The sequence below is a fragment of the Maylandia zebra genome, linkage group LG19 (genome assembly GCF_041146795.1).
Source record: "Maylandia zebra isolate NMK-2024a linkage group LG19, Mzebra_GT3a, whole genome shotgun sequence".
In the NCBI taxonomy this organism is placed as follows: domain Eukaryota; kingdom Metazoa; phylum Chordata; class Actinopteri; order Cichliformes; family Cichlidae; genus Maylandia; species Maylandia zebra.
The window spans coordinates 28,836,337-28,862,173 of NC_135185.1; the positions used below are offsets into that span (position 1 = coordinate 28,836,337).

A 25,837-nucleotide genomic window follows, 5' to 3' on the forward strand; every position below is an offset into this window, starting at 1 on the left:
TTTTCAGCCATTCTGTTGTAGCTTTGCCCAAACCCGCAATGTTCTGTTTCATTACACATTGAAATTTGATCATTTGACTCATTTGCATACAAAGAGTTCACTTATGACTCAATGACCACAAGATCCCAAAAGTCCTTTGATATGATATGTTGTGTTTGGTTTTCACAAAACATGGCGTTGTGCATTGTGCACTTGGGTCTCATCTGTCTAAAGGGGCTCTTATGGTTTTCTCAGATGCAACTTTGAAAACTTTAGCCATGCTGTTTGATTGTACTGTCATGAACATTGTTTAACATGCAAACTGAGACTTTTAGAGTGGGTGGGGTGTGTGTGTGATCAGGTAAATGAAATAAATTTGTCTAGAGTTCCTCTTTTTAAAATTACTGTAAACAAAACCTTTAAGGCAAAAGAAGAATCTTTACATTTACAATTATTATAGTCAACCAGTAGCATCAGTTTAATAACCTGATAAGATGTGCATTATTAGAACGTGGTACTGATGTTTTTGTTTGACAGATGCAGTTACAGCAGTAATTTGTCAATTAAGTGATTACATTTACTCTGGTTGTCATAATTTGGAGATGTACGCACATTTAAAAGATCCAAGTTTGTGATGCAGGTGACGTCTTTATTATTATTGGTGAATTATGTTGTAGGAACAGAACAGAAAAAAACAATCTTTAAACTGTCTGGGATTAAAACATCCACCAAATTAGTCATGTAGAAGCCACTTAAGAATGAACACATTACAGTGGCAAAACTATTTTTTGGTGGGGTCAATCACCCTCCCCATGAACAGCAGGCAGTTTGTGTTTTCATGGTATATGAAGAAGAAGAAGGGTCTGTTTATAGTGAAGGTCCTCGGCAGGGAGTATGGAATGATACCGATTGTTGTGGCAGCTGCTGCAGTTGTTCCTGTCTCATCCACATCAACCATGGCCTTGTGAAGCACCTACAATTTCACAGCAAGGTTAAAAGTGTTTTGCTGCACTATTTGGGGAACAGGCACATGTGTCGCTACATGATACCGAAAGTGACAACTAACCTCTGACAGCTTGAGCCCTTTGTCCTCACTGAGCTTTGTCAAATTGGACAAATTATTAAAGACACTGGTCATGCCCATATCCGGTAGGAGATTATGCAGGGAATACGACTGCTCCATGTTGAATTTGGGCATCTTGACTTCTAGTTTCCTGCAAACAAGACATGAGTTGACATGTTGAATAGACTGGCTCATCTGCTGCAGGCATTGTTTGATGGTCATTTAGAATTTTTACAGCTAAACAACAAAATATGCAGACACTTGGTTAAAGCGAGGCATTTTTCCGCATGTACATTTTTCTCAGTTTTGCGATCCAGATCTGAAACCTCTCTGCAGTAATCTCATCATCCACCATAGTGTAGTCCATGTCTGGGTTGGGGAGCAGGATAAGCATGGAAACACCCTCTTGGTATGGCAGTTTCAGCACTTTGGCTCTCAGAGAAACATCTTCTGCAGTGTAGTACTTGTCTTCTTTAAACATCATAGGCACCTGCACAATATTATAATTATCGATGTAGAAGGGTGCATTTCGAGTCAAATTGGAGTTGAAAGGCATCTTCCAGGCTCCTGTGGAGCAGGTAATATTGTACGTTTAGTTATAAACAAAAAAGTTCAAAGGTGCAGACATGAATATTAGTATAATTAATAGCACATAAACCCAAAATCTAAAGTGTGCAAAAAAGATTTAATTTACCTTGAAAGAAAATTGCATTCATTAACAGGAGTTTGGTCTGTTCGTCCAAGGCTGAAATCATCTCTGTAATCTTGCCTCCAGTCTTGTCCCTAATGTACTCATTGATTACTCTGATACTCTCTGTTGTGTCCGCAAAATCAACAGTTTTGATATCTGCATTAAAAAACTTATTGATTTTGGTTTCAAACTCCCTCTCTATGATAAATTGGGGTTGGATAAACAAGGCCATGCTATGATCAAATTTCAGCGATCCGTTTTGCGTGACGTTCTCGTGAAGGAGTTGAAATAGTTTAGGGATAAGATCCGGCTGGTCGGCCCTCTCCAGCGCCTCCAGGTTTAGTACCTTCAGGATCTCCTTGTGTGTGACACCATCAGAAGCCATTAGAAGAGCCGCAAAACTAGTAGAGATACTCAGGGGGGAAAAAAAGATGTTCTTGTCGTTGTAACTGGATATCTTTCTGTAAAGGTTCATGGCAAAGTCCATATTTTTGAAGGAGAGATCTGAGATGGTGGCACTGTTAGGTTCAGCTTGGTGGATAGGAGTCAGAAAGCACAGGAGGGCCACAAAGAGAAAACAGGCCATCTTCATTGTGTTTAACATCAAAATCAGAACCTGGAAAGTTTTGGGTGCACACCCAGAAACGAGAAATAAAAAAAAAGCACCACTGTACAGCAGCACAATCACTAAATCTACAAAAAAATATAAGATTACACCAACTGAATACTCATTTCTTCATTATAATTAGAAAACGCTCCGAAATTCAGTTTGTTTTTAAGTTTAACGAAATAACACACGTACCTTTCAGCTTGGCCCAGATTGTGCCTGAAATTTCTCTGTATTTTTTGGGGGGAACAAAGTGCAAGTGTGCTCTACATGTTACACATTAACCACAAAACATGTATTCAGAGGTGAATCCATAAGAATCAATCGATAAGTAAATGAGACACGAGAAGCATTGGGAGTGATTTTCACTTTAATCCTGGAATGAGAACCAATATATTAAATGAAAGAATGTGCTGTTCTAACATGAAGTATAACAAAAATAATGAATTTAAGAACACAGTGAATAAAATAAGAATAAAAAAAACCCCCAACTACCAACATTTTCTAATTTTTCACAAGTGCATTTAAAAAAAAAAAAAAAAGTAGATCCAAAGGAAACAGAACGGTAACAAAATCTTGGAATCGTCTTAAAAATCATCCAGCACAATAAGCCAAACTTTGCATGACATCTAACATGTTAGTGAAGGCATCAAGACACATTTGCGCTGAATGGTCAGTTCGATGTTCTGAATGAATGTAAAGTGTTTTAATGCTGTAGTTTGGTGTAGTCACAAGGACAGATTCTCACTTTCAGGACTTTACGGTCCTGTAGAGAAAAATAAGTGAGAATAAGTCAAATCAACCACTTCCTCAAAGGGTAGGTGATGTGACACATTTTTGACATTTTCTTCATTTATTGAAATTGCTTCCCCCCATTTTCAAGGTCATAATCAGCAAATAAATGAAACCAATGAATCTTTGATTTTCTAACATGTACCCCCCCCCCCAAAAAAAAGAAAAAAAAAGAAAACCCAAAACAAAACGAGGCTGGAAATGCCAGAATTTTGGCTTGTGTGATCATACACTGCTGGAACTATTCATGTTTACACAATGCTTCTTTGTTCCCCACTTATTCGGGACAAAAATAAGAAAAAACAATGCATCTGTGATAAGCAATTTAGATTCAGCAAAAAGTCCTACACATTTTTTTTCATCAATCTGATCAAAAAGGACAAGACACCCTTAAATTGTGTCTGTAAGCCTTGCCTAATCACCTATTCATTACGCCTACATGCATACTTATAAGTAATAAAGCCACGACATCCAAAATATGCAGCTCTCTAAATGCCTGGGGAGACCACCTGTAGACTGTCATGTATCGAGGTCGATGATGTAAAGAATAAATAACCCACAGATGTTAGTGGTAGTAAAGGTTTTAAGGAGGATCTTTTTTTCTGGTGATGTGCACGTTTCATTTTTATATATATATATATATATATATATATATATATATATATATATATATATATATATATATATATATATATATTTTTTTTTTTTTTTGTTCTACACACTCAAGTCTACTATAAAAGGACTCACTGTCATTAGCCCCTTTTTAGAACACCTCTTCTTTCCAATGAATCTGATGACATCTAAATCAGACTCCATGCCTGATTGAGCATCCTGGTCACATTTCTGTATAAGATGCAATGGCAAACTTAATACGTCAGCTTTAGTATGATTTATGTGTAGCTTTCAGCACGCAGTCGCATTAATAGAAAGGCACACGCACGAGAATATAGCCGTGTGTGCCTCTCTTTAATCTTTCAAGTTTGCTCAGTTAACTAAAGAACACCATAAAGAGCAACAGGATGTATGTCTGCAATAAGGTTTAAGCATTTTTCCATAATGCATTTTTGCTACTCCCAATCTAGAAGTGTGATTTCTCTCAAGCCTGTCTGCAAGGGTGGGGGCAGCTCATCTTGAAGCACTATGCAGGACACACACACATACACAGATCCTGCTCTGTAGCTGAAGAACATATATTCAAGGATATGATGACACTTCACTAGAGTCAGTGCTGACAATATGCCAAATATCACGCGCATACTGCGTTTCTCTGTGTCTCTGTTGTGGTCATGTCTGAATGAAGCAGTGAGAAACATTAATGTAAAAGTGACCTTTCTCTGAATGACACAACAGCATCGTTTTTAACATACTGATGAAGCCAGCAATATTATATATCCCATAGGTGAAAAGAGCTTTAAAAGCTTTTATCTATGGTCCAAAGCATTGGTCTCATATGGCTTTCATAGAATGCCTGTGTCAACATGTCATCATCACAAAATAACAAAACACACCCTTTCTGTGGTATTCAGGGGTAGCCCGTTTTTCACACAAACAAACAAACAAACAAACAAACAAACAAACAAACAAACAAACAAACAAACAAACAAACAAAAAAGCCAAAGCCAAAAAAAAAGCCAAAAAAAAGAATACAAAAGTGTATACAATAGAAAGAGAAGGCGCCATGGTTAAAAAGGCAATTGCAAACTTGGATTAACTGCATCATGAGTCTCATCAATCTTTTCCCCATCTCAGTACTTCACTGAGCCAGATTAAGTGCTGCCTCTTCTTTATAGCCTTTATAGTCAGTGAACTAACCAGGGGTAAACTGTCAGCCTTCTGACTGTCCTCAGGTCCGCATGTGCAAAAGGTTAGAGGAGGGAGAAAAGCTAACCCTGTACCGGGTTGCCAATCCAGGCAGCTGGTAAACAATACAGGCAAACCTTCCACAACTTCACTGGCTGGGTTTTGGTTGTTGGTCCCCTTCAGAGCCAGCGTTTACTGAACCTAGTAAAAGCAAGTGGGCTTGTGTTACTAGATTCCATTAAATTGAGTAGAATATTAAATAAATCACAAAGTATGTATTATATTTACATTCAAAAAAAAGATTTGCTGACCTGAGCTTCCAGTTGGTTGAGTATCTTTTGGTTGAGGAATGTTTGTCTGAGTTTGTTGCTGCTGCCTGAACAGTAAACACAGTGGACTTATATCAAAATCCATGCAATACTTTCTCGGTATACTTTGAAAAGAAGGTGCGATATGCAGTTGTCATTGCAGGAGTGTTTTAGTTAAACTTACCGATCGAAGTAGGCTTGTCTTCTCTTCCTCAGTTCCTCAGCTGTAAGTGTCTCATTCTGGCCTTCTCTCTGTTCTCTTGCAGCACTTCCTGCTGCCTGGCTCCCTGATTTTACATTTCCCAGTCCACACTCTGAAGACTTGTTGCTCATAACTGCTCCTGTAATATGGAAAAATAGATATCCATACTGCATATGCATGCATATTACTTAAAGCAATGTTAGTGCTAATCAGAATTTTTTATAGATAAAAATTAACTATCACTATAGAAATTTTACTTTACAGTGCTATTTTGTAGTCTCTTTTCTTGTAAACTACAATTACAACAATACAACATTTTTTAAACTTTTAGATGACCTATACTGTACCTTGCATACTGAGCTGTATGGCCCTGCGAAGATCAGCTTCTTCATCTTCCACATCTATGTCCTGTCTACTGAGTGCTAAAGCTCTCTTCAGTTCTTCATCTTCATCCACAACTTCATCCTCCACACCAAAGGCCATCTCTGATTGGCCCAGAGCAACTGACCTGCTGCTGTTAGAGAACAACTAAATCAGTTGTCAAAGGTAAGTCACAAGTTTCTTTTAAGCAGTACAAAACAAAATGTATGTGACTCCTTCATGAGCATCTCCTGGGTCCTCCATATCACACAGGCTACACATACATACCCTGAACTAGTCTGGGCCTCCTCTTCTCCAATCAGTCTGGGCCGCTGCTGCTGCTGGACCCTCATGATTCCAAGAATCTGCTCTGCTTCGCACTCGGGAAGGTTTCCTCGGATCACAAATATGGAATACCCTGCACAAATAAATTGCTGTAATCTTTTCTGTAGTGCAACATCTAAACAAGTGAATGAAAGTTGTTTTTTTCAATACCTTCTTGTTGTAACTGTGCAAGGAAAAGGGCTAGATAGGTGTCTGATATCAATTCTGGTCCAGTCAAAAGGGAATTCAAGTTAAACCACTGGAATGAAAATAGAATGAAAAACTTTAGTAAAGGAAGCTGCATTAATATCATTCATGAAAACATGTACCTCGTACCTGTTGTCCAAGTTTGCGTATAGTGAACCAGTGCTCCTTGTAGTTGCAAATGAAGGCTTTTTCATTTCTGAAACATTGAAGTCAAAATCAACTTAAAATGTACATACAAATTTGCTGTTACATAATATAATCCTAACTGAGAGCTTTACATTGGATTTATCATCAGGCTCTGGTACTCGCGGCTGTTGAAGAGGATTAGCTCCAAGCCCCACACTCGAAGAGCATTGCTAATTACCTACGAAAACCCAAAAAACAATCATAAAACAAAAAAAAAAACAAAACAAAATGTAACTTACTTATTAAAAGAAATACGTTCTTATAAAGAGTGAATTTTTAAAACTCACTTGTATGGAAAAGAACCCACTGTCGTCCATGTTTCCTGATGGTTGCTATAAACATAGATTGAGTACAATAAGAAAAATGACGTAACTGTGCATAACATCCATAGATATGCTGATGAGGTATTTATTTTCCGCTCTGTCTCTAATCACCTGTAAGAAGGTCCTGTACTCCTCGCTGGCCATACCTCCCTCTGCCATCCTCATTCTCTCCTCTTCATCGAGCTGATGAGCAATTGAGGATAGATCCACAGGAGTGAAATACTCTCCTTGTAGCAGGTTGTTAAGACAGTGCTGGGCGCAAAGGGAGCCCTCTTGCTGCAAATTAAGAATCGGTATTGTTAAATGGTTTTGTTACTCACCCGGCAGTATGATTTTAAGGGGTCCGCAACAACTTTGGTAGCTTTATGAAGGTGAAATAATCGATTTCATAATTTGTTCTCGCATCAGTAACTGGAACCAACACAGAGCTAGCTAAACTACGTAAACAACAAACACAACTGATCTTATTGGTCCTCTGTAACAAAAGATTGCTATGTTAAGTTAATCCTTTTGCTAAAAATGAGAAAAATAACACGACTGCGGAAGTAAAGACGCCTTCTGCGTTGATTCTACAAGCTGAATGGAAACTTTTCAACATCTCATATTAGCAAGTGAGTTAGCATTTTAGCTGTCTGGACAACAATACTGCTAAACATTACCCCATATATCGTAACAGCTACATAATCCTGGTAAACAAAGTGCAGTCACGAGTCCAGAACATTCCCGAATAAAGACGACCAACAGTGTGGCCATGAATACTTTGAGATATATATTTTTAACTTACTTTCTCGTGAAATATGGAATCCATGTTCAGCTTTCTGTCAAACGTTCAACTCTGACCTCCAGCCCCGCCGTGTACGGAGCAATCTCGACCGGCGCCGTCTAGTGGCTGGGCTCATACAGCACCAGCATCGGCGAAAGGTTCTGGTCGTAAGAACAGTCTCCTAGCGACACCTCCTCCTTTACGGCAAATGGAATATGGCGGAGAGTGAGGAAAACCTAGACGGACTAGAGCTCAGCAAGGTATGATTTTTTTTAAGTTGGCTAATATAACTGACAGTAGTGACCGAAGGGCTCGGACAGAACAGTGAAGTGTAGTGTGTTAATTCCTCTGAGCAATACGATTCGAACACTCAGTGAAAGGCTATCATACTTCCCAAGCTAGCACTTGCGGCTAGCTGTAGGCTAGCTGCCTAACTACCGTCAATAATGCAATGGTTAAGTGCAATATTTTTATTGCCCTGCGTCAGTGGTTCGATAGACTTGGCTGAGTAGACACCAACGACAGAGAAAACACGGCATGTGTCTTCCTCCGTCTGCTGCATCCTGTGATATCTTGGTAGTCGCTTTTGTCCATGAGTTGCCATGAGTTTACACACTTTGCAGCATCAACGCCCTGGCTGTCTTCAAACCTCGGGCTCTTGCTGCATTACGTCTATCATTAACATCGGCCATGTCGGTCAGTGTGAAAGAGAAACTGGGCTCAGCAGCAGCGATGGATTTGTTTCAGAAATGTTGTCTATCCAGTCTTATTATATCAACTCCAACAAATATGAAAACAATGTGATGCCTTGTGCAGTCTGAGTAACTACATTAAGAGTGTAGTACTGCAAAAGCACTGCACGCACCAGTACCATTGAATAATCATACTGAAGAACAGCTCACCAGATTACCGATGTCATATCCTTGTTTCTGTTGGTAAATAGGCTGTAGTCAACAGGATTTATGAAGGGCTTATCTATATCTATTTATCTATATCTAAATATGTATAAAGAGATCTCTTTTACACATTTGTAATTTAAATGATAATTTTACCTGGATGAATAAAAGATAAATAAAAGTTAATTGTAAAAAACTCGTTGCACTTTATTCCTTGTGACAGGAATATACTTTCTGACTCAGAATGACTTCATATAATTCATGAGATTTGTTTGACAGACTAAAGGCCAGCAAATCTTTTACAGCAGTTTAAATACCGGAAGGCATTTTTTGGCAGAATCCTTTCTGTCAATACATTATATGATATTCTGACGAAACTATTACAGTGCCCAGAAGAATGAATGTTATTGTTATATGGTTATAGAAAATCAGAGAAAGATTATGCCTATAAATTTAGATTATTCTATGCTTTATCAGTTTTTTTCCTTGTGTCAAAATAAATTTAGAATAATAAAGTGTAGGAAGGTGTAGTGAGTCAGTAACCATGAAAAGAGCAATATAATTGTGTACAGAATTATGTGTTTTATTAATATCAGTGTTTTTATTTATTTTTTCAGTTTTTAGCTTGAGTCTTTGTATGTATGTTGAAAAAAATCAATCTGTCCCCTATGAATGTTTGTTCTTGTGTAGTTGACAAGTAGTAGGCAAACAATCACATCACTGGAAGCACACAGCAGGAAAGCAATGCAAATAAAAAAGTAGAAGCAGTATGTTTAATGTCAATTTCAATATAATTTCAATATAAAGCTTATTTTAAATGCCTAAATGGTTGCACTCCCTGACTGCTGAATTACTTTTAAAACGAAAACTTGAGCTTTTGCTTTCACTGTCAACTGTAAAAAGAAGAAAAATTTGAGACTATTTTTCCACATATATAAAAAAGTTTAAGAAAGCTGACCAATTGACATCTCGCGTTAGTCCATTCATTTTAAATGAAGTCATCTGTCTGATATGGAAATTTGCACATTTCCAGTCTATTCCATCCTTCTGAAGTCTGGAATGATTAGTTAAACCACTGTAAATAATTCCTCTCAGGAACAGTTATGTTTAGTCCACTTCAGTTTGTCTTCAGAGTAATGATAATGCAACTGCTGTTGACAAACGGAAATATAATTCTACCCTTCATGTGAATTAAACAAACCGTTTTATCTCATGTGCAACTCGAACGGCTCCTCGTGGCGCTCTCCTGTTTGCATACGGTCTACTTTATGATTGGGCTGAAGGCCAAGCAGAAGAACAGATTAATCACACAGCACAAGGTTATTTATACTATGCTGTTTATTTAGATTTGTAGGCTAATGTAGAGTCTACAGTTGCATTACAAATCGAGGACTGAAAAAATTAGTCATCAATTACTAAATATGGATTAATCTAGATCTAACCTTTTTTTTTTATTTTTTTATTTTTATCGGCACTTAACATGGTGTGCACTTCTGCCTTCATGAAGAAGTCAGGATCCTCAGAAGAAAGATTTGTTTTTTTGGGCATAATGCATTACTAAAAGGAAACATTTATCTGCACATCGTTACTATGGCGAGTTCATGCAGATTTGTGTTAGAAGGTAGAAAGCAAGGATGTAAAGCTCTTCTCTTTTGTCTCACAGGAATGGCAGGAGGCAGCAGACAGCAGAGCAGCACTGCTCTCCTACTTGAAGGAGCAGGTGCCTCAGATCTTCTGCCTAAAAGACTCCAGCCCTCAGGAAGAGGAGGAGCTCATGCAGAGCCGTCTCCTGCACCCTCTGGAGTGTTTCCTTTTTGGAGAGGATCCTCAAGAGGGTTTGGAAAAGCTCAAGGAGGGGAGTACCTCGTCCCACCTCTGTGGACGTGTGTTTAAAGAGGGCGAAACGGTCTACTCCTGCAGGTCTGAACAGCTGTTCTAAATCCCTGTAATTACTAAGTTTCTACAGGAAAGCTGTGGTAAAATATTCAATTTTATGGGGTCTGAATTAAAATAGGCACTATAGATGTTTATATCAAAGTAAATGACTAAAAGCGAGAACACTTGGCAAGCAGCTTAGTTTATATCAAACTCATTTTACATTTTGGGTCACATAGAACTTTCTTTGATCTGAAATGGACCGGACCAAATAAAGACCCCCTTTTTATTGGTATAAAGAAGTTTAATTACACATTTAATCCCCAGATTATCATTATCATTAGTAAAAGCTATAAAACGAAGTTGTCCAGTGGGCCGGATTGGTTTGTTTGCCTGGCCGATTTTGGCCCCTGTGCCTTAAGTTTGACACACCTGACCTAGAGTATAGCACTCTTTAGTGTTAGACTTTTGTTTTTCTGCCAAGTAAAAAAATACATGTCTTCCACTTCTTGCAGGGATTGTGCGATAGATCCCACTTGTGTCCTGTGCATGGACTGCTTCCAGGATAGTGTTCACAAAAGCCATCGCTACAAGGTTGGTGTTAGTATAAATGTTTATATTTTTAATGGATTCCAGCAGTTTTTAGTGGACGGTGTCTGTACCAACCTTTGAATGAATGGAAGTCACTCATCCCTGGAGTTCTAATCTGTAACAGGACTCCCTCCCCCTTTTCTTACTACTGTTTCCATGCTTTGTCATTGTCAGTCACCACTCTTAAGTGATTCACTTCTCTGCACAGTGTGCACAGTGTGCAATCCTATTTCTATCTATACCCTTTCTAAATTATAGGATATCGTCTTTGATCTTTGTCATATATGTTGGAACCTCAGTGTTGCATAACTAAAGGACATGTTTAAAGAAATTGCAATTGCGTGTGTCTGTTAATCACATGCACTCATCACTGATATGCTTTTTTTTTCCAGATGCATGCATCATCAGGCGGGGGGTTCTGTGATTGTGGAGATGTAGAAGCCTGGAAGATTGGCCCTTATTGCTCCAAACATGACCCAGGGGCAGCCAATGCCATGGTAACGGTGAGTTGCGTAATACAGCAGAAAGAAGGAAGTGGAGGAGGGGTGGGTGTACTTGTCCCATTCTGTGTCAGTGACCCCAGAATGCTTATTTTCCCATCTTAGTGCTGGTTGCTGCTCTCTTGGTGGTAGGTTTGACTCTGTGAATTAAAAAGAAAAAGAAGTTACCGGGAAAATCATCTAAAATATAAATTTAAGAGATGTTAAATTGAAACTAGTGGAAAACAGCAGTGGGTGAGTCTAGTTAAGAGCAGCCTTTAATTCTGCACAACTGTTTGGAGATTTATTCAGTTCACAGCGTCTCCTACAAAAGGCTGCTGATTTTGCTGGCAGCTGTTGTTTGTCAGGCCTTTCTTTGCTGATCACAGCGTTTGTGCTTACCGTCATGCTCAGGGGCTTTGAGTAGACATACTGTTTGACAGCACTGCGCTTTTTCTTTCTTCCGTAAACAGCAGGTGCTTCTCCTCGCAGAAACGCGCATCCCTGGCCTCGATCTGGCTGGGTGCTTTGTGCTCTTTACATCAGATCTGAACCTGTGCTCAACAAATCACATTACCATAGCAGCACATCTGCTTTGGACATGAAAACCTTGTGTTCTTTTCCATCCAGATCTCTTGTTGGTTAGATTACAGTAGATTCTAGTTTTTGCTCTCACACAGTGATGTAACGTCAAGATAAACTCACTGTATCGTTTGTTTCGTTAGCGTATTAGACATTGGACATTTGGAGGAAATGCTGTGCTGCTATGTGAAATGTTTGTCCTCAGGGGATTTGATATTAATGTTACCAGACCAGCTGCTTGCTTGGCTTTAATTAAGACAAATATTTAGACCATACCCAGTAAGACACAGGAAATGAGGAATTAATAATGGTTATTCCATGTCATGTTCACTTTTGTTTGTGTAAAGTTATTGTTTGTTTTTGTTCTCTGCCACTGTCAGTGTTGACCTGTAAAATGATGCATTTTTACTATAGTTACACATCTCTGCAATGTGCCAAATTTTTTTAATTGTTTAAATTAAGATGTGAATTTTTGAATCCTCCGTTATGCTTTTTCATTTTGGGTAGGATGATTGCGTGCTGGACCTGGAGTTATACGGACGTGCCGAGAAGCTGTTCCGGATATTGCTGCACTATGTCACAGATTTTTTGGTGTGGGAGGAGAACTTTGAGCTGCCAGCTGAACTTCAGCCTCGGTACAACCTGTCAAGTTTCCAAAATATAATCTGAACTTCAAAGACTCTGCTTAAGTTTGACAGAGTATTTCTTCATCCATACAGGATTAAAGACAATACATATTACTGTGTTCTCTACAACGATGAGCATCACTCGTACGACCATGTGATCTACACCCTGCAGCGGTCGGTTAACTGTGATCTAGCTGAAGCACAGACACACACAACGCTCATTGATAAAGAGGTATTTCTTTAGGTTGTTTACCTGAAAGGTTTAATTTAAATGACTGTGAATTTAAATGGAGGCACTTGATATAATTATTGTCAACTGTTGGACGCAGGGTCGGCGGGCAGTAAAGAGAGGAAGCCTTACCTCCTGCCAGCAAGCGCAAGAACGTATCAGGGTAAACACGATCCCACTGCTAAGCTTGGGAATATGTTATCGCTTTTCAGTTTTGCATTTCATAAATATTTTCTCTGTTGTTTTGCAGGCAAACTCAGTGCAAATTTCCCAGCAGCCACTGCGTGTGGAGATCCTTCACTCAGTAGTAATGGCTCATCAAACTTTTGCTCTGCACCTCGGCTCCTGGTTGCAGAAAATAATAAGTTACTCAGGTAATCTACATCACACAAACTTGTTAGCATTACTTTTTAAATGTGTCTTTTTAGTCAGAATATGTACACCCGACGCCTGATTTATGCCTCGGTGGGAAATCTACGCTGTAACGTACATACACCTCCCAAGAACCTGCAACTCTTACGATTGTCCTGTTCAGCACAGTCAATTCCTCCAGTGCATTTCCAGCTACTTTTGTGCTGCGTTTTTTGAATTCATCAGTGAGAGAATAGCAATCATCTCCTCAGTTTAAGGGTAAATAGTCATAGCATCAGATATAATAATCATAGCATCATATATAAGGTTTCACAAATGTAACCACCTTCCTGGAATTAGAATGCTGAAATGATCAGAATGGACGATCAGAGTTAGGGAATGTACAGAGAAGTGGAAAAACTAGAACACTGACCACAACAAAGAGCGGGGACCCAGGAGGAAAAACATCCCAACATTTAATTTTTATTTATTTATTTCTATTTGCTGGCTCTGTACATAAAACACCGGGACATGACTACACAGTAATTAACATGCATTGTACCAGGACAAGCATAAATGTCGGCAACAGTGGAGACCACTCACGTACATTATGTCCTAGATCTGCAAAGATTGCTCGCAGATGTCTAAATAGGTCTTTTTCAACATGGCCATTTTGGCTTGTCATAGCAGGGTAACACACAAGTGTCACAGATAAATTAATTACAGTCTGTTTACTGTGTCACAGCCAGTGCAGTGGGTGCACATGAAAAACACACGTGGCCTGGCCAGTTTAACGGGAACAGGGCCATGATTCATGTTATCAGAAACAGCTGTGTTTACCCTGTGCTGACACATGAAAACTGCCTGTTGTACATGTACAGCTGTATGACTGGTAATCTGTTTTGTGCAGTGGGTTTCAGGCAAGCCTTCTGTCAGGTGGCGCTACAGCCAGACGTGGACAGAGATCGACCTTGCCTCATTAGCAGACTCATGTTGCATGATGCCAGGATGTTCAAAGGTAAGCAGGCCTCAGCCCACACTAATTAATGGACTTTAGGAGGTGTTCTTATTAAAAAAAGAAAAAATATTAAACAGGTTATTCATCAACAATGCCTTTTAAGTGTTATGCCACTGTATTTGTTGTGCTGTCATATATTCCATTCAAGCTCCTGCAGCCTCTCACACTTACCAGTCACTTACAGATGATGCTATTTATGGTTTAATTTGCAGACAGTAGTGTAGAGCTTGAGCCTGAGCCTCACTATGATTCTGTTGAACACATTTTTTTTCTTATTTCCTCCAGGAGCTCGCAAGATAGTGCACGAGCTGATTTTCTGCAGCATGCTAATGGATACTGAATGCAAGAGGCTTTTTGCGATTGAGTTTACAAAGGTAAGTAAAACATTTTAAAATGTAAACTGTTTTGCATTTTTTTTCCCATTCCACTAATATGTTCCTCATCATTGTCTCTTCAGCACTATAAGCAGCTGCAGAAGGACTTCATCAATGATGACCATGAGAGGAATATATCCATCACAGCTCTGTCTGTTCAGATCTTCACTGTTCCCACACTAGTGAGTGTTGTTTCAATGCCAGAAGTCATATGATACTGCATGTAAATATAGTACACATCCTTTTTAAACACACCAATTAAATATTCACGTTTCCGGTGGAAAAAAAAAAGTGAACCTTTAGTAACCTTTGTTTAGCAGGAATGATTTCAAGGATTAACACTGGCAAACATCCATATGTGTGTGATATATGCTGAAAATGGCTCTCTGCAGGTTGTTCTAAAGTATCTGTTTTCATTCAGTTTCATTTATATAGCGCCAAATCAAACAACAGGCATCTCAAGCACCTTTATATTGTACTGTTCAGACCCAACAATGTTACAGAGAAACCCCAACAGTCAGACAACTCGTGATGGTTCAGTGTGAGGGGAGGAAGAGAGAAAGAAGAGGGAGATGGGTTAGAGACACACAAATTGGATTTAGGTCTGGCTCTAAATCCAAATTGTGGTCGACTTATCAGATGTAACCACAGTAGTCCCTACTCTAGCCATTAAATCAGATATGAATCTCCTGTTCCAACACATCCCAAAGATTGAGGTCTGGAGACTGAGGAGGCCATTTAAGTTTGGTGAAGTTGGACAAATCAGTTTGATATGTGCCCTTACATGCACTTTTCCATTTCTGTATCTTGTCATAGTGGTTTAAGTGTTGGATGCCATGTATGTATGTGTAATTAAAATATTGAACAGTATGTGTTGTAACCCTTAACCTATATTCCATGCTTTCTTTTACATTTGTGTTCTTCCAATAGGCCAGACAGCTGATCGAAGAGTGCAATGTGATTAAGGTGATAGTTGATACCGTCATGGAACTGCTTCGCGAACATCTAGATGATAACAATCGCTTCGTCTTCCTGGGCTACAACTCAGACAAGTTTTCACGCATCCAAGTCATCTTCCACGACCTCAGGTGATTAAAGAAGGCAACACCTTGTTCTTTATACCTTGCTGTTTATGGCCTTTTATGTAAGATGTCACTAATCTTTGCCACACAGGTATATTCTGATCAGTAAACCCTCAATATGGACCGAAGAGCTTCGGGGGCAGTTCTTGAAGGGGTTCAGAGTCTTTCTTGGTCTTCTTAAATGCATGCAGGTACAAATGGTCCTCACACTGTGTCATTTTGTAAATATATGCAATGTCTGTCTTTAAATATGTATCATGTAATATTGGTAGTGTTACATTACTTTAAGACAACTAGACACTCTGGATATTTAATGAATCCTTCGCTTTCTACACCAGGGTATGGAGGAGGTGAAGCGACAGCTTGGCCAACACATTGCTGTGGAGCCAGAATGGGAAGCTGGCTTTACTTTGCAGATTCAGCTCCGCCATATTCTTGCTATGTTTCAGGACTGGTGTTCCTCTGATGTGAGTTTTCTTGAAGCATAACTGTGATATCTTTAAATTTTTAATCTGCTTATGTGGAGGAGAGCGAACGTTGTACTCACTTATTGCCTTTGTCTTCCCTCTTAGGATGAGATTTTGCTGCTTGCATTTAAGGAGTGCCACACAGTTCTGAAGCAGTGCAATAACCAGCCCTTCCACAGGGACGCCACTGATTACTATATGTGCAAACACATCCTCCATGCCCGTCCATATAAAGTCTCACGGGAGCCTGTCAGCATACATCTGCCCATCTCCAGACTATTGGCTGGTAGGAGAAGTAGTATTTAAGACTTGCAGTGATTTTTTTTTTTGTATGCTGTGGACTTACTCATGTGTACATTGTGATTCATAGGCTTGTATGTACTCCTGTGTGGAACTGGCGCAATTGAGCGCCTGGAAAATCCTGTAAGTGACATGAGAAAATGTGATGATTTGTAGTCTTAGTGACAGCTGATAGGTGAGGTACTGCTGCTCCTCATGCGTTGTTTGTTAGAGATCGAAGTCTTTCTGTCATTACAGGCAACCTATGATTTCACAGAGCTGGCAGAGCATCCTCTGCGCTGCTTTGTGCTGGCTGCACAGGTCTCGGCTGAAATGTGGCGGAGAAATGGGCTTTCGCTGGTGAGCCAGGTACACTAGAGCCTTTGGACGCACAGTGCTTTTTTATTTTCTGTTGTCTTTCTTCTCCACCTAATAAATACTTTCACATAAACAGGTGTACTACTACCAGGATGTAAAGTGCAGGGACGAGATGTACGATAAGGATATAGTCATGCTTCAGGTTGGTGTCAGTCGGGCATTAACACTTCTTTAATGCCAGTTTTTAATGTTTTAAATGCAAACGGCGTGATGATGTCATACGTCCCTCATCATTTCTATTACAGATAGCTGCTTCCAAAATGGACCCCAACCACTTCCTCATTCTGGTCTTGTTGAGATTTGAGCTCTTTGATTATTTTAATAGAAGTTGTTCAAGCAAAGACCAGGCAAGCTCCACATGAATAATCATCCAGTAAAAAAACGTCGTGCCACCAAACGTGTTAATGAAACGCAGCTTCTTTTACAGGACGAGTTGACGCAGTGGAACCGTTTAACAGAAGAGATGCTCTACCTGCTGATCGCCATCATTGGTAAACTGTCAAAAGTCTCCTGATCAAATTGAGATATTTCTTAATTCAGTTAAAAAACCTAAAAAAGTATCTGAACAGTGCTGTCTCTTCAGGTGAGCGCTATGTCCCCGGGATCAGTCAGTTGACCAAAGAGGATGTGACAATGAGGGAGGTTATCCACCTGCTGTGCATTGAGCCCATGGCTCATAGTAGCCTGGTCAAAGCCCTGCCAGAGAACGTATGCTTCAAAAAGCTTCATTTCTGAATTATATGTTTCATTTTGTGGTGTTTAGTTGGGAGGATAAATGACAAAGGTGATGTTTTTTCTTTCTAGGAAAGCCATGAAACAGGCTTGGAGACAGTTATCACCAAAGTTGCCACTTTTAAGTATGTAAACCCCCAGAAAACAGATTGAGTTTTGCCTTAATAGTAAATTTCACGAGTTCGTAATCTCTGTGTTCGGTTTTTGCTTTTAGAAAACCAGGAGTGTCGGGACATGGGTTATACGAAGTGAAAAAAGAACATCTAGTAGAGTTCAACCCATTCTTCTACCATTACTCAAGATCCCAGCATAGCAAGGTAGACCAGCGCCTTCAATTAAATTGACAGTGTCTGTTGACTATATTTGGTTAATTGGTTATATTACACTTCTTTCAGGCAGAAGAGTCTCAGAAGAAAAGGAGAGCTCAGGAGGGCAATGATAAAGGTGACTGACCCTCCACTCTGTCACCAAATGTCTCTGGAGATTGGTTGGTAATTTCATCGGCTCTAATAACATTGCCCCCGCTTGTGTCTGTGCTCAGCTCTTCGTCCGCCGGTGCCCCCAGCCTTTTGTTCAGACTTTTCTTATATAGTGCAACTCCTCTGCTGTGACATAATGGTCCACATCCTGAGAAACGTCCTGCAGAGAGCTGCAGAAGACCGGCCAACACACTGGACGGAAGCCATGATCCAGAGGGTACAAATTACATTTTCCCTCCCGAGATCTACCCTATTTCTCAATACAAATGTAGCAACAAAATTAACTCCTTTATCACACAGGCGCTGCACCTGATTGGCCAGGCATTGCTAGAAGAGAAATCACAGCTTGAGGATGTCACTGCGGAGGAAGTGACCTTTGATTTCAGCCTAAAGGCTCGTTGTGAGTGGAAAAATGAGCTTTGTTGTCTCTTTGAAATCGTGTAATTACTTTTTGAGAAGTAAAATCCCTGTTCCTCTTTTTCAGTAATGGGTGCAGAACATGGCAAGTCAGTGTTCCTCTTGTTGTCCAAGATTAAGACTTTGCCTTCTCTGGAAGCGCAAAAAGACATGATTAAATGGGTTCTACAGGTAGGCTATTCACTTACTATTCATTAAAGATATTGTTACATAATGTTAAATCAGTAGTTATCATGTTTCAGGACAGGACAGTTTTATAATTTTATAACACTGTTTTTCTTCTAGATGTTTGAGGTTGTCAAGTGCCTTAGAGAGAACTCCAGTCCAACAGTGTCCATGAGCATGGAAACAGCCAAGCCAGAAGAGGTAAACTAAAACTTAAGTGACTTAAAATATATCTTTGAGTTAAATCATTCTGACTTCTGGTTTGTTGATCCAGAGTGCTCAGGACAAAGAAAAAGCAGAGCGGAAAAGGAAGGCAGAGGCGGCTAAGCTCCACCGACAGAAGATAATGGCCCAGATGTCAGCAATGCAAAAGAACTTTATTGAGTCAAATAAGATGCTGTATGACAACATGCCTGAAAGTGGAACACAGGGAGAAACTGTAGCGTCCACTGGGGAGTGAGTACAGCCTTTCCATAACACCTCGTAGTTGTATTTCAATGACTTAAAAGTGAGGGTTTAAACGAAATAATTTTCACCTAATGTAGTTTGATTTATTTCTCCAGCTGTGCCACAGAGCAGAGGGAGCTATGCGTAGCTGTTGGGCCTCACCGAGGGTCCACTCCGGCTGACAGGGAGGTACTGACCTGCATTCTTTGCCAGGAGGAGCAGGAGGTGATGGCTCAGGCTCCAGCCATGGGACTCGCTGCTTGTGTCCAGAGGTCCACAGTGCTGACACAGTGCAGAGGAAAGATACCAAGCAGCAGAGCAGATGGTCAGGCTCCATTCACTGATCATACTATTTTACTTTGTGAGATTCAGATTTAACTTATACGTTGTCTTGTGGTTATCACTTAAAGGGCCGGGAACATCATATCCCCTCTTTATGTCTCCGGATCTGGCTGTGGGGACCCACACTGGCAGCTGCGGACATGTCATGCATGCCACATGTTGGCAAAAGTAAGTCACTAGGGAACAAATTTGACTAATTTTGCCTCTTAACTAAAGTTCGGTGTAACTCACGTACAGGTGTCATTTCCTCTTTTTTAACAGATACTATGAGGCAGTCCAAAATACAACCAGGAACCGGCTCCATGCTGAATTGATCATTGATCTGGAGAATGGAGAGTACTTGTGCCCCTTGTGCAAGTCTCTGTGCAATACTGTGGTACCTCTGATCCCATTAGAACCCCTCACATTTGACTAGTAAGCCCATCCTCTTACTCCCAGCCAGTCTGCAGTACTTTGATTATCTGTGCAAATGTAAAGAAGTCATTTGCATGTTTGTTTTCTGTGTGTAGTGAAAACGCAGCGATAATTGGAGAGCATTTGACGCTGCCTCGTTGGATCCAGATCCTCTCTGCTAGGATTAAAGGACTCCAGTCAATCGCTCAGGATAATGGTAAGAATAGAACCCAGAATACAGTTATCGCACACTATACTGGTTTGTAGTGTCACACATGTAAAACTGATCCACCAATGAACAAAAGTCCACATTTCGATGTGTAACACCTGCCATATTCACATGTGAGTAAGATGTTGATATGCTCTTAGTGTGTTGATGTGAACCAGAGTAATAGGAAAAATTGGCTTTATTTGGTGAGGAGTTGAATGCTTGCAGGAAAACAGCTGCAGAAGGTGTTTTAATTTGCACACAGTCTGGATTTTACTAGAAGCCACTACGGAGTAGTCTTGGCTTCCATACGTTTTTCTTGTTATTCGTGAACCTCTAATAACACACCACACAGTGCAACCGATGATTGTTCTCTCCTGCTTTTTTTCTTGCAGACCGTAACACAGAAGGCAGTAGTAGTAATGGTAGCACTGGGCTGTGTGGCGAGGGCCAACCAGACTTTAGATCTATTCTGAGCTATGGAGTGCAAGAATCGTGAGTGCACCTCTCTCTGCCTTTATTACCTCTGCCAAGGAGGTTTTGCTTTTGGTAGCTTTTGTGTGCATGCAAGTGCGTCACTCTTTCTGTCTGTAAACACTTAGCTCAAATCAATTCTTATAAAGCTGTTAAAAATCCATTAAAATTTGGCTTCTATTCACCAATATGACATATGACCTTTGACCTGTCCTCCAAGGTGAATAGATTGATCCATACAAATTATGTCAAGTATATGTCAAATGGGTTTGAACAGTATAAGTAACAGAAACGTGCACTTTGCACATAAAGTAAAGTTTAAAATGGTGCGCTTGTTATTTTCTTTTCTAAATTTTGTGCTGTTTGTTGTTTCTAGGAGAAAGTTTTCAGACAGCATTACAGAGATGCTGGTTGTGTGCGCCACCACAGTCCACAGGGTTGGACTGAAGACTGCGCCCAATGAGCTGTGCCCCCGTGTTTCCATTATGGCCTGGAACACATGTGCCTTCACTATTCAGGCCATAGGTACTGCATCTGTTGGCTTTTGTCACTCCTTTCCTTTGCATGTATTCATGTGCGCAGGTCTTAAAATTGCAAATCTTCACAGAAAACATACTGGAGCAGGAGGGCAAGCCGCTATTTGGGTCCTTACAGAACAGACAGGTACTCAGTAGTGAACAATTGATGTAGTTCTTTTAGTGTAGGGGGTTTCTGTGAAAGTTGTGTGAAATGCTTCTCTTTTAGCTTGCAGGCATGAAGGCCATTGTTCAGTTTTCAGCAACGCAGGGACTTAAGAGCTCTCAGGCAGTCATCCAAAGGCACTTCACTGATATGTTGGGAGGTATGTGGTCATCAGAGAAACTTCAGGCTGGTTAGACTTGTGACTGTGTAGTTTAACTGTCCTTTCTCTCTTCTCAGTCTTGTTACCAGTCATGAGCAGAAAGAACACACCTTCTCTTCTAGAGGTGGATTTGTTCCATCTTCTGGTAGGTGTCTCTGAAAGAAACTGCTCTTACATATTAGTCTGAGCAAATGCTTCATGCTAATACATTAGATTAATACAATAAATGTATTATGTTAAGTGCAATAAAAACAGATTCCAATTGAAAATGAACATGAACTCCAGAAGATGTAAGACTGTAAAGAGGAAACATGATGGTGGAGATTTTATTTTCTGTTGATTGAGAAACTATAGACAACCCTCTGAATTTTTACTAAAATTGAAGAGATTATGTCTTTAAGAAACAGGTGTGTGATGGTTTTATAACGCTTGGATGTTTTGTCAGGTTGGATTGGTGCTATCGATACCCTCGCTTTATCAAGAGGAGACTGTAGACTTACAGCCATCTGCTGTCAGCGCTGCATACAATCACCTGCATATCTTGCATTTGGTGACCATGGCTCATGTGCTGCAGATCCTCTTGTCTTCTGCAGGTACAAAATCACAGACCCCCGCCCCCAAAATAATGTGATCTAATAACACCACTGTTAGCTACCACTTAGGGAGCTAGCCAGTAGTAAGAGATAATTGGAGTGATTATGATGATTAAATAATTGGTTTGTTTGTGCAGACGTCCCTGCAGCAGGGGATGGACAGGAGACGAAGGAGGAGAGAGCAGCAGCAGAGTTGTACTCTGCAGTGTCACAACACACGGGAAGGTGAGTGTTTTTCAAACACCTGCTTAAAGCACATTAGCATGATTGTATTTTTCCATACATATTTTTTATGGACATCAAAAAAAGAAAAAACTTTGACAGCCACTAAACTTAAGCAAAAACGAATCTCCTTTCTTAATGCTAATTTATAATTTAAATGTCTGCTATTAGTCACAAAAATGCATTTGTGGCAGGTGTCAGGAGGTTTTGATGTATTGGACAGTAAGACCGTCAGAGTTGGATAAATATTTTTAACTCATAATTTGACAAGAATGGCTATTACCTGTTTATAATGGGAACAAATACTTAGTTTCAGCCTTTTTCATGGTGAATTCTCAGATATTTGACAGCTTATTTTGTGGTTTTCTCATCAGGCTCCTTCCAGATGTTTCTGGCAGCTCTTTAGTAGAAAGAGTGAAGACAGGAATTGCACCATTCTTGCGTTGTGCTGCTCTCTTTTTCAATTGCCTTACAGGAGTACCTCCTCCAGAGGAGCTTTTTAGCATTTCTGGTAGGTTTCAGTGTAGTAGTGTCAGAATTTTATTGCATTTTGGAATTCAGAAGAGGAAGTTTTGTGCATTCATGCTGACATTTTATGTCTTGTGCAGTTGATTCTCAAGAACAGATGGAGGCACTATGCAGTTACCTGGCGCTACCCTCCAATGTGTTTCAGCTTTTCCACGATCACAGAGAAACTGTTAGTCCACTGCTTCAGAGGTCGGAGAAAACACTATTGCATCTTACACTAGTTCCCAGTGAAGTCAGTAGTTTTGTAACTTATTATTTCTTGTTATTTCTTAGGTGGTGTGGGAGCCCAGTTGTAACCAAAGCCCTGAAAGGCAAAATCCAGACAGTCAGGTAGACTTTGGGTCTTTTATTATTTCAACATAGATTTTAGTTTTATTGAAACCCTACAGTTGGCCAATAAACTCACTCTTTCAACAGATACCCCAGGAAAAGGAATCGATTGATTGAACTTCCTGAAGATTACAGTACTCTCCTCAATCAAGCCAGCTATTTCAAGTAAGTAAGGAGTCCTCTCATTTGACATCTTCTAGTTCTCTTCTGTCCATCCTTTCTCACTCGTCTGCATCATGTCCTCAGGTGTCCAAAATCCACCGATGATGAGAGGAAGCATCCGACTTTATGTCTCTTTTGTGGGGCTATGCTGTGCTCTCAGAGCTCCTGTTGTCTCAGTCAGCTGGAAGGGGAGGACGTGGGGGCTTGCACTGCCCACGCTGCGACCTGTGGAGCAGGAGTGGGGATGTTCCTCAGGTTAATCAGTCACACGGCACATTTTACATTAGTAGAATTGTATTTCAAGCCCAGAATTAGTTTGTCTTTTGGGTTTACTTTTTTTTTTCTAACTGAATCACATTTTGTTTAATGATAACAGGATAAGAGAGTGTGAAATTGTGCTGATGGCCAGTCGGACTCGAGGGAGCACGTATCCCGCTCCGTACTTGGATGATTATGGGGAGACTGATCCTCATCTTGGGTAAGAACCTATTCAGTTTATTTGTAGTATTACTTCTGTATTTTTAGACTTAAACTCTACTATATAATACAGACTGGAGGATGTACTCAAGGTCAGCTGTTTGGCTTTGTCAGACAATTTTTACAGCTTGTGCCATCTATGAAAAGGTAGATGGATGATGTTGCTCGTAGGGGCAATGTACAGCAATACTGTGGCTAATGTAATTGAAACTTTGGTGTCACTTGTAGACTTGAATGTTGAAGCTAAAACTGTTGCCATTGTAGACTTCAAAAATGCATTTATTTGAGCTTTGTTGCAGATCTCAAATTCATAATTATGTGCTGATCAAAACTTGATCGCACAGTGATAGCACATTCTCACAGTAGACCCCGATGAGCAACTTGCAGTTCAAGCCCAACACCTGGGCAGCTTTAACCTATAATACTACCTTCATGCACTTTCAGATTTGCATAAGCATTAAGTTTTTTTTATGACATAAAGAAGTGGTTTACACAGCTACGAAGTATGACTACATTTTTTTTGTCATACCAGTGAAATACTGGGTTTGAGAAACCCTTGAATGCATTTGTTTCTCTGTGTTTTAGACGGGGTAATCCGTTGCACCTTTGCCCAGAGCGTTACAGGAAGCTAAACCAGCTGTGGCAGCAGCACTGCATCCTGGAAGAAATCGCCCGCAGCCTGGAGGTGGTCAACGTTATGTTTGCTTTTGAGTGGCAGATGTTGTGATGACTGCTCCAGCTGTGTGACCGGCCGATACCGAGCACGGCCCCTGTGCTCCCAAGACACATGCACGCACACGACACACACAAGCAATCAACCCAAACCCTTCTGTAATCAGAAAAGCCTGTTTCATCATAAATGAGTCTCCTTTGGAATCCAGAGAGGGGGGGGGGGGCAGTCAAAATGGATAGAGGGTGATTGTTGTTGATTAATCCCAAGTCGCCTTGTTTCAGTTTGATTGTCTGCTGTGAGGATGAGTTTCTCCCAGAGTAATGTTATTTGCAAAGAAGCTCATTCAAATAAAGAAGAGCATCAGACACACACTAACACGTTTCTGTTATCACTTCATGTGTTTTTTTTCTTAATGATGCTGTGAATTTTCTGCGTTCTCTCTCTTTGTGTTAGAACTTATGATTTGTGATAAGTTATAATTGTTCAAAGATGCGGTTTCCAAGCACATTCATGTGGAAAACTTTAGCCTTTTTCGGAGATCCTATCCATTTTTGCCTTTGACCCTTTATTATGTAGAATTCCTCAAATAATTAAACCTTAACCTACTGACACCTTTACTTATAAATAGACACATGTATAATGGGCAAAACGTATATAGAATAAACATCATTTTCAAGATTGCTTCAAACAGATTGAGTATTCTCAGAAAAGTATACGGGAATCTGTCTCAGTGACTTCCTCATATCCTGTCCTTAGATGCACCAGTTTTCTGAATTTCAGCCATTCTTATAGTTACATAACTCTCACATCTGTGCTTACTTACCTTCAGAATTGTGAAATTAATTATATAGAGGGAATTCAAATACAATATGATATTGCAAGATTGCTTTTAGAAAAAAAGTTTTATTAAGCTTTATTAAGCTTGTAATCAAAAATTATTGGATGACCTGTTGTGCGACACATTGTCAACCTTTATCATTTGATGTTGACTCTACATTATCTGAGTTTTAGTTGTCAATGATCAATTGCAGTGTTTTATTTAAGAGGAAAAAAATCTTTTTTTAAATCCCAGTGTATGGTTTCAGGTACTCCATTTTATTTCTGTCATTTCACTTAGCAAATGTGTGAATATATAATTTCTTCCTTTTTTGTTGTTGTGTTGTTTGACTTCATGATTTCCAGGCTGTGGAAATAAAGACACAAGACAATCTGTAGGTAGTCTGTTCCATAGCTCTGAATGGGGTTTAAAAACAACAACAGACCCAACAACAGTAGTGTCCAAGATTAGAATAAATCATTGTAAAAAGGAATGTGCTCTCGATTAAAGTTAACTGCTTTAAACGGTTATTCTGAAGTTGCACTCAAACTGTTCATTCTTTTAAGAAAAGGACAACAAAAACGTATTCTTGCTATAATAAGTGACTTCCCAGTTTTGTTGTTGGAGAAAGGAAGGAAGAGCAGATCACATCAGCAAGGCTTCTTTTCAGAATTCAAAGTCCTCAAGTGGACAGTTTATTGTCAA

At 39.8% G+C, this 25,837-nt stretch overlaps 3 protein-coding genes across 4 annotated transcripts; 1 reads left to right on the forward strand and 2 right to left on the reverse strand.

The window, feature by feature from the left end:
• Positions 1 to 607: 607 nt before the first annotated feature.
• serpina10b (serpin peptidase inhibitor, clade A (alpha-1 antiproteinase, antitrypsin), member 10b) lies at positions 608 to 2,617 on the reverse strand. The gene is made up of 5 exons (XM_014410232.3): positions 2,536 to 2,617; positions 1,737 to 2,349; positions 1,336 to 1,609; positions 1,046 to 1,193; positions 608 to 952 (listed from the first exon to the last, which is right to left on the reverse strand). Exons 2-5 carry the CDS (start codon positions 2,335 to 2,337, stop codon positions 761 to 763), a joined length of 1,215 nt encoding a protein of 404 aa, XP_014265718.3. The 5' UTR covers positions 2,338 to 2,349; positions 2,536 to 2,617; the 3' UTR covers positions 608 to 760.
• A 2,084-nt stretch (positions 2,618 to 4,701) lies between these two features.
• On the reverse strand, positions 4,702 to 7,785 carry atxn3 (ataxin 3). Of its 2 annotated transcripts, none has more exons than XM_014410234.4 (11): positions 7,627 to 7,785; positions 6,954 to 7,118; positions 6,807 to 6,851; positions 6,612 to 6,697; positions 6,463 to 6,529; positions 6,298 to 6,385; positions 6,091 to 6,220; positions 5,790 to 5,953; positions 5,425 to 5,581; positions 5,244 to 5,308; positions 4,702 to 5,133 (listed from the first exon to the last, which is right to left on the reverse strand). In XM_014410234.4, exons 1-11 carry the CDS (start codon positions 7,648 to 7,650, stop codon positions 5,081 to 5,083), a joined length of 1,044 nt encoding a protein of 347 aa, XP_014265720.2. In that variant the 5' UTR covers positions 7,651 to 7,785; the 3' UTR covers positions 4,702 to 5,080. The 2 variants fall into 2 exon arrangements, with proteins under 2 accessions (XP_014265720.2, XP_014265719.2); XM_014410233.4 differs by having other exon boundaries at positions 5,790 to 5,956.
• Positions 7,725 to 25,525, forward strand: ubr1 (ubiquitin protein ligase E3 component n-recognin 1). Its single transcript, XM_004540608.5, has 47 exons — positions 7,725 to 7,865; positions 10,165 to 10,421; positions 10,892 to 10,970; positions 11,360 to 11,470; positions 12,536 to 12,663; positions 12,748 to 12,886; positions 12,984 to 13,046; positions 13,134 to 13,257; positions 14,145 to 14,252; positions 14,538 to 14,626; positions 14,710 to 14,808; positions 15,557 to 15,714; positions 15,800 to 15,899; positions 16,047 to 16,175; positions 16,281 to 16,461; positions 16,546 to 16,598; positions 16,713 to 16,823; positions 16,909 to 16,974; positions 17,078 to 17,179; positions 17,260 to 17,323; positions 17,416 to 17,540; positions 17,637 to 17,689; positions 17,779 to 17,881; positions 17,960 to 18,008; positions 18,106 to 18,260; positions 18,344 to 18,443; positions 18,528 to 18,631; positions 18,746 to 18,826; positions 18,900 to 19,081; positions 19,189 to 19,397; positions 19,483 to 19,582; positions 19,676 to 19,828; positions 19,924 to 20,024; positions 20,411 to 20,510; positions 20,866 to 21,014; positions 21,097 to 21,152; positions 21,234 to 21,330; positions 21,408 to 21,475; positions 21,776 to 21,923; positions 22,061 to 22,148; positions 22,520 to 22,656; positions 22,754 to 22,862; positions 22,947 to 23,003; positions 23,091 to 23,168; positions 23,250 to 23,420; positions 23,542 to 23,643; positions 24,228 to 25,525. The coding sequence occupies exons 1-47, from the start codon at positions 7,821 to 7,823 to the stop codon at positions 24,367 to 24,369; spliced, it is 5,223 nt and encodes a 1,740-aa protein (XP_004540665.2). The 5' UTR covers positions 7,725 to 7,820; the 3' UTR covers positions 24,370 to 25,525.
• The last annotated feature ends 312 nt before the right edge of the window (positions 25,526 to 25,837 follow it).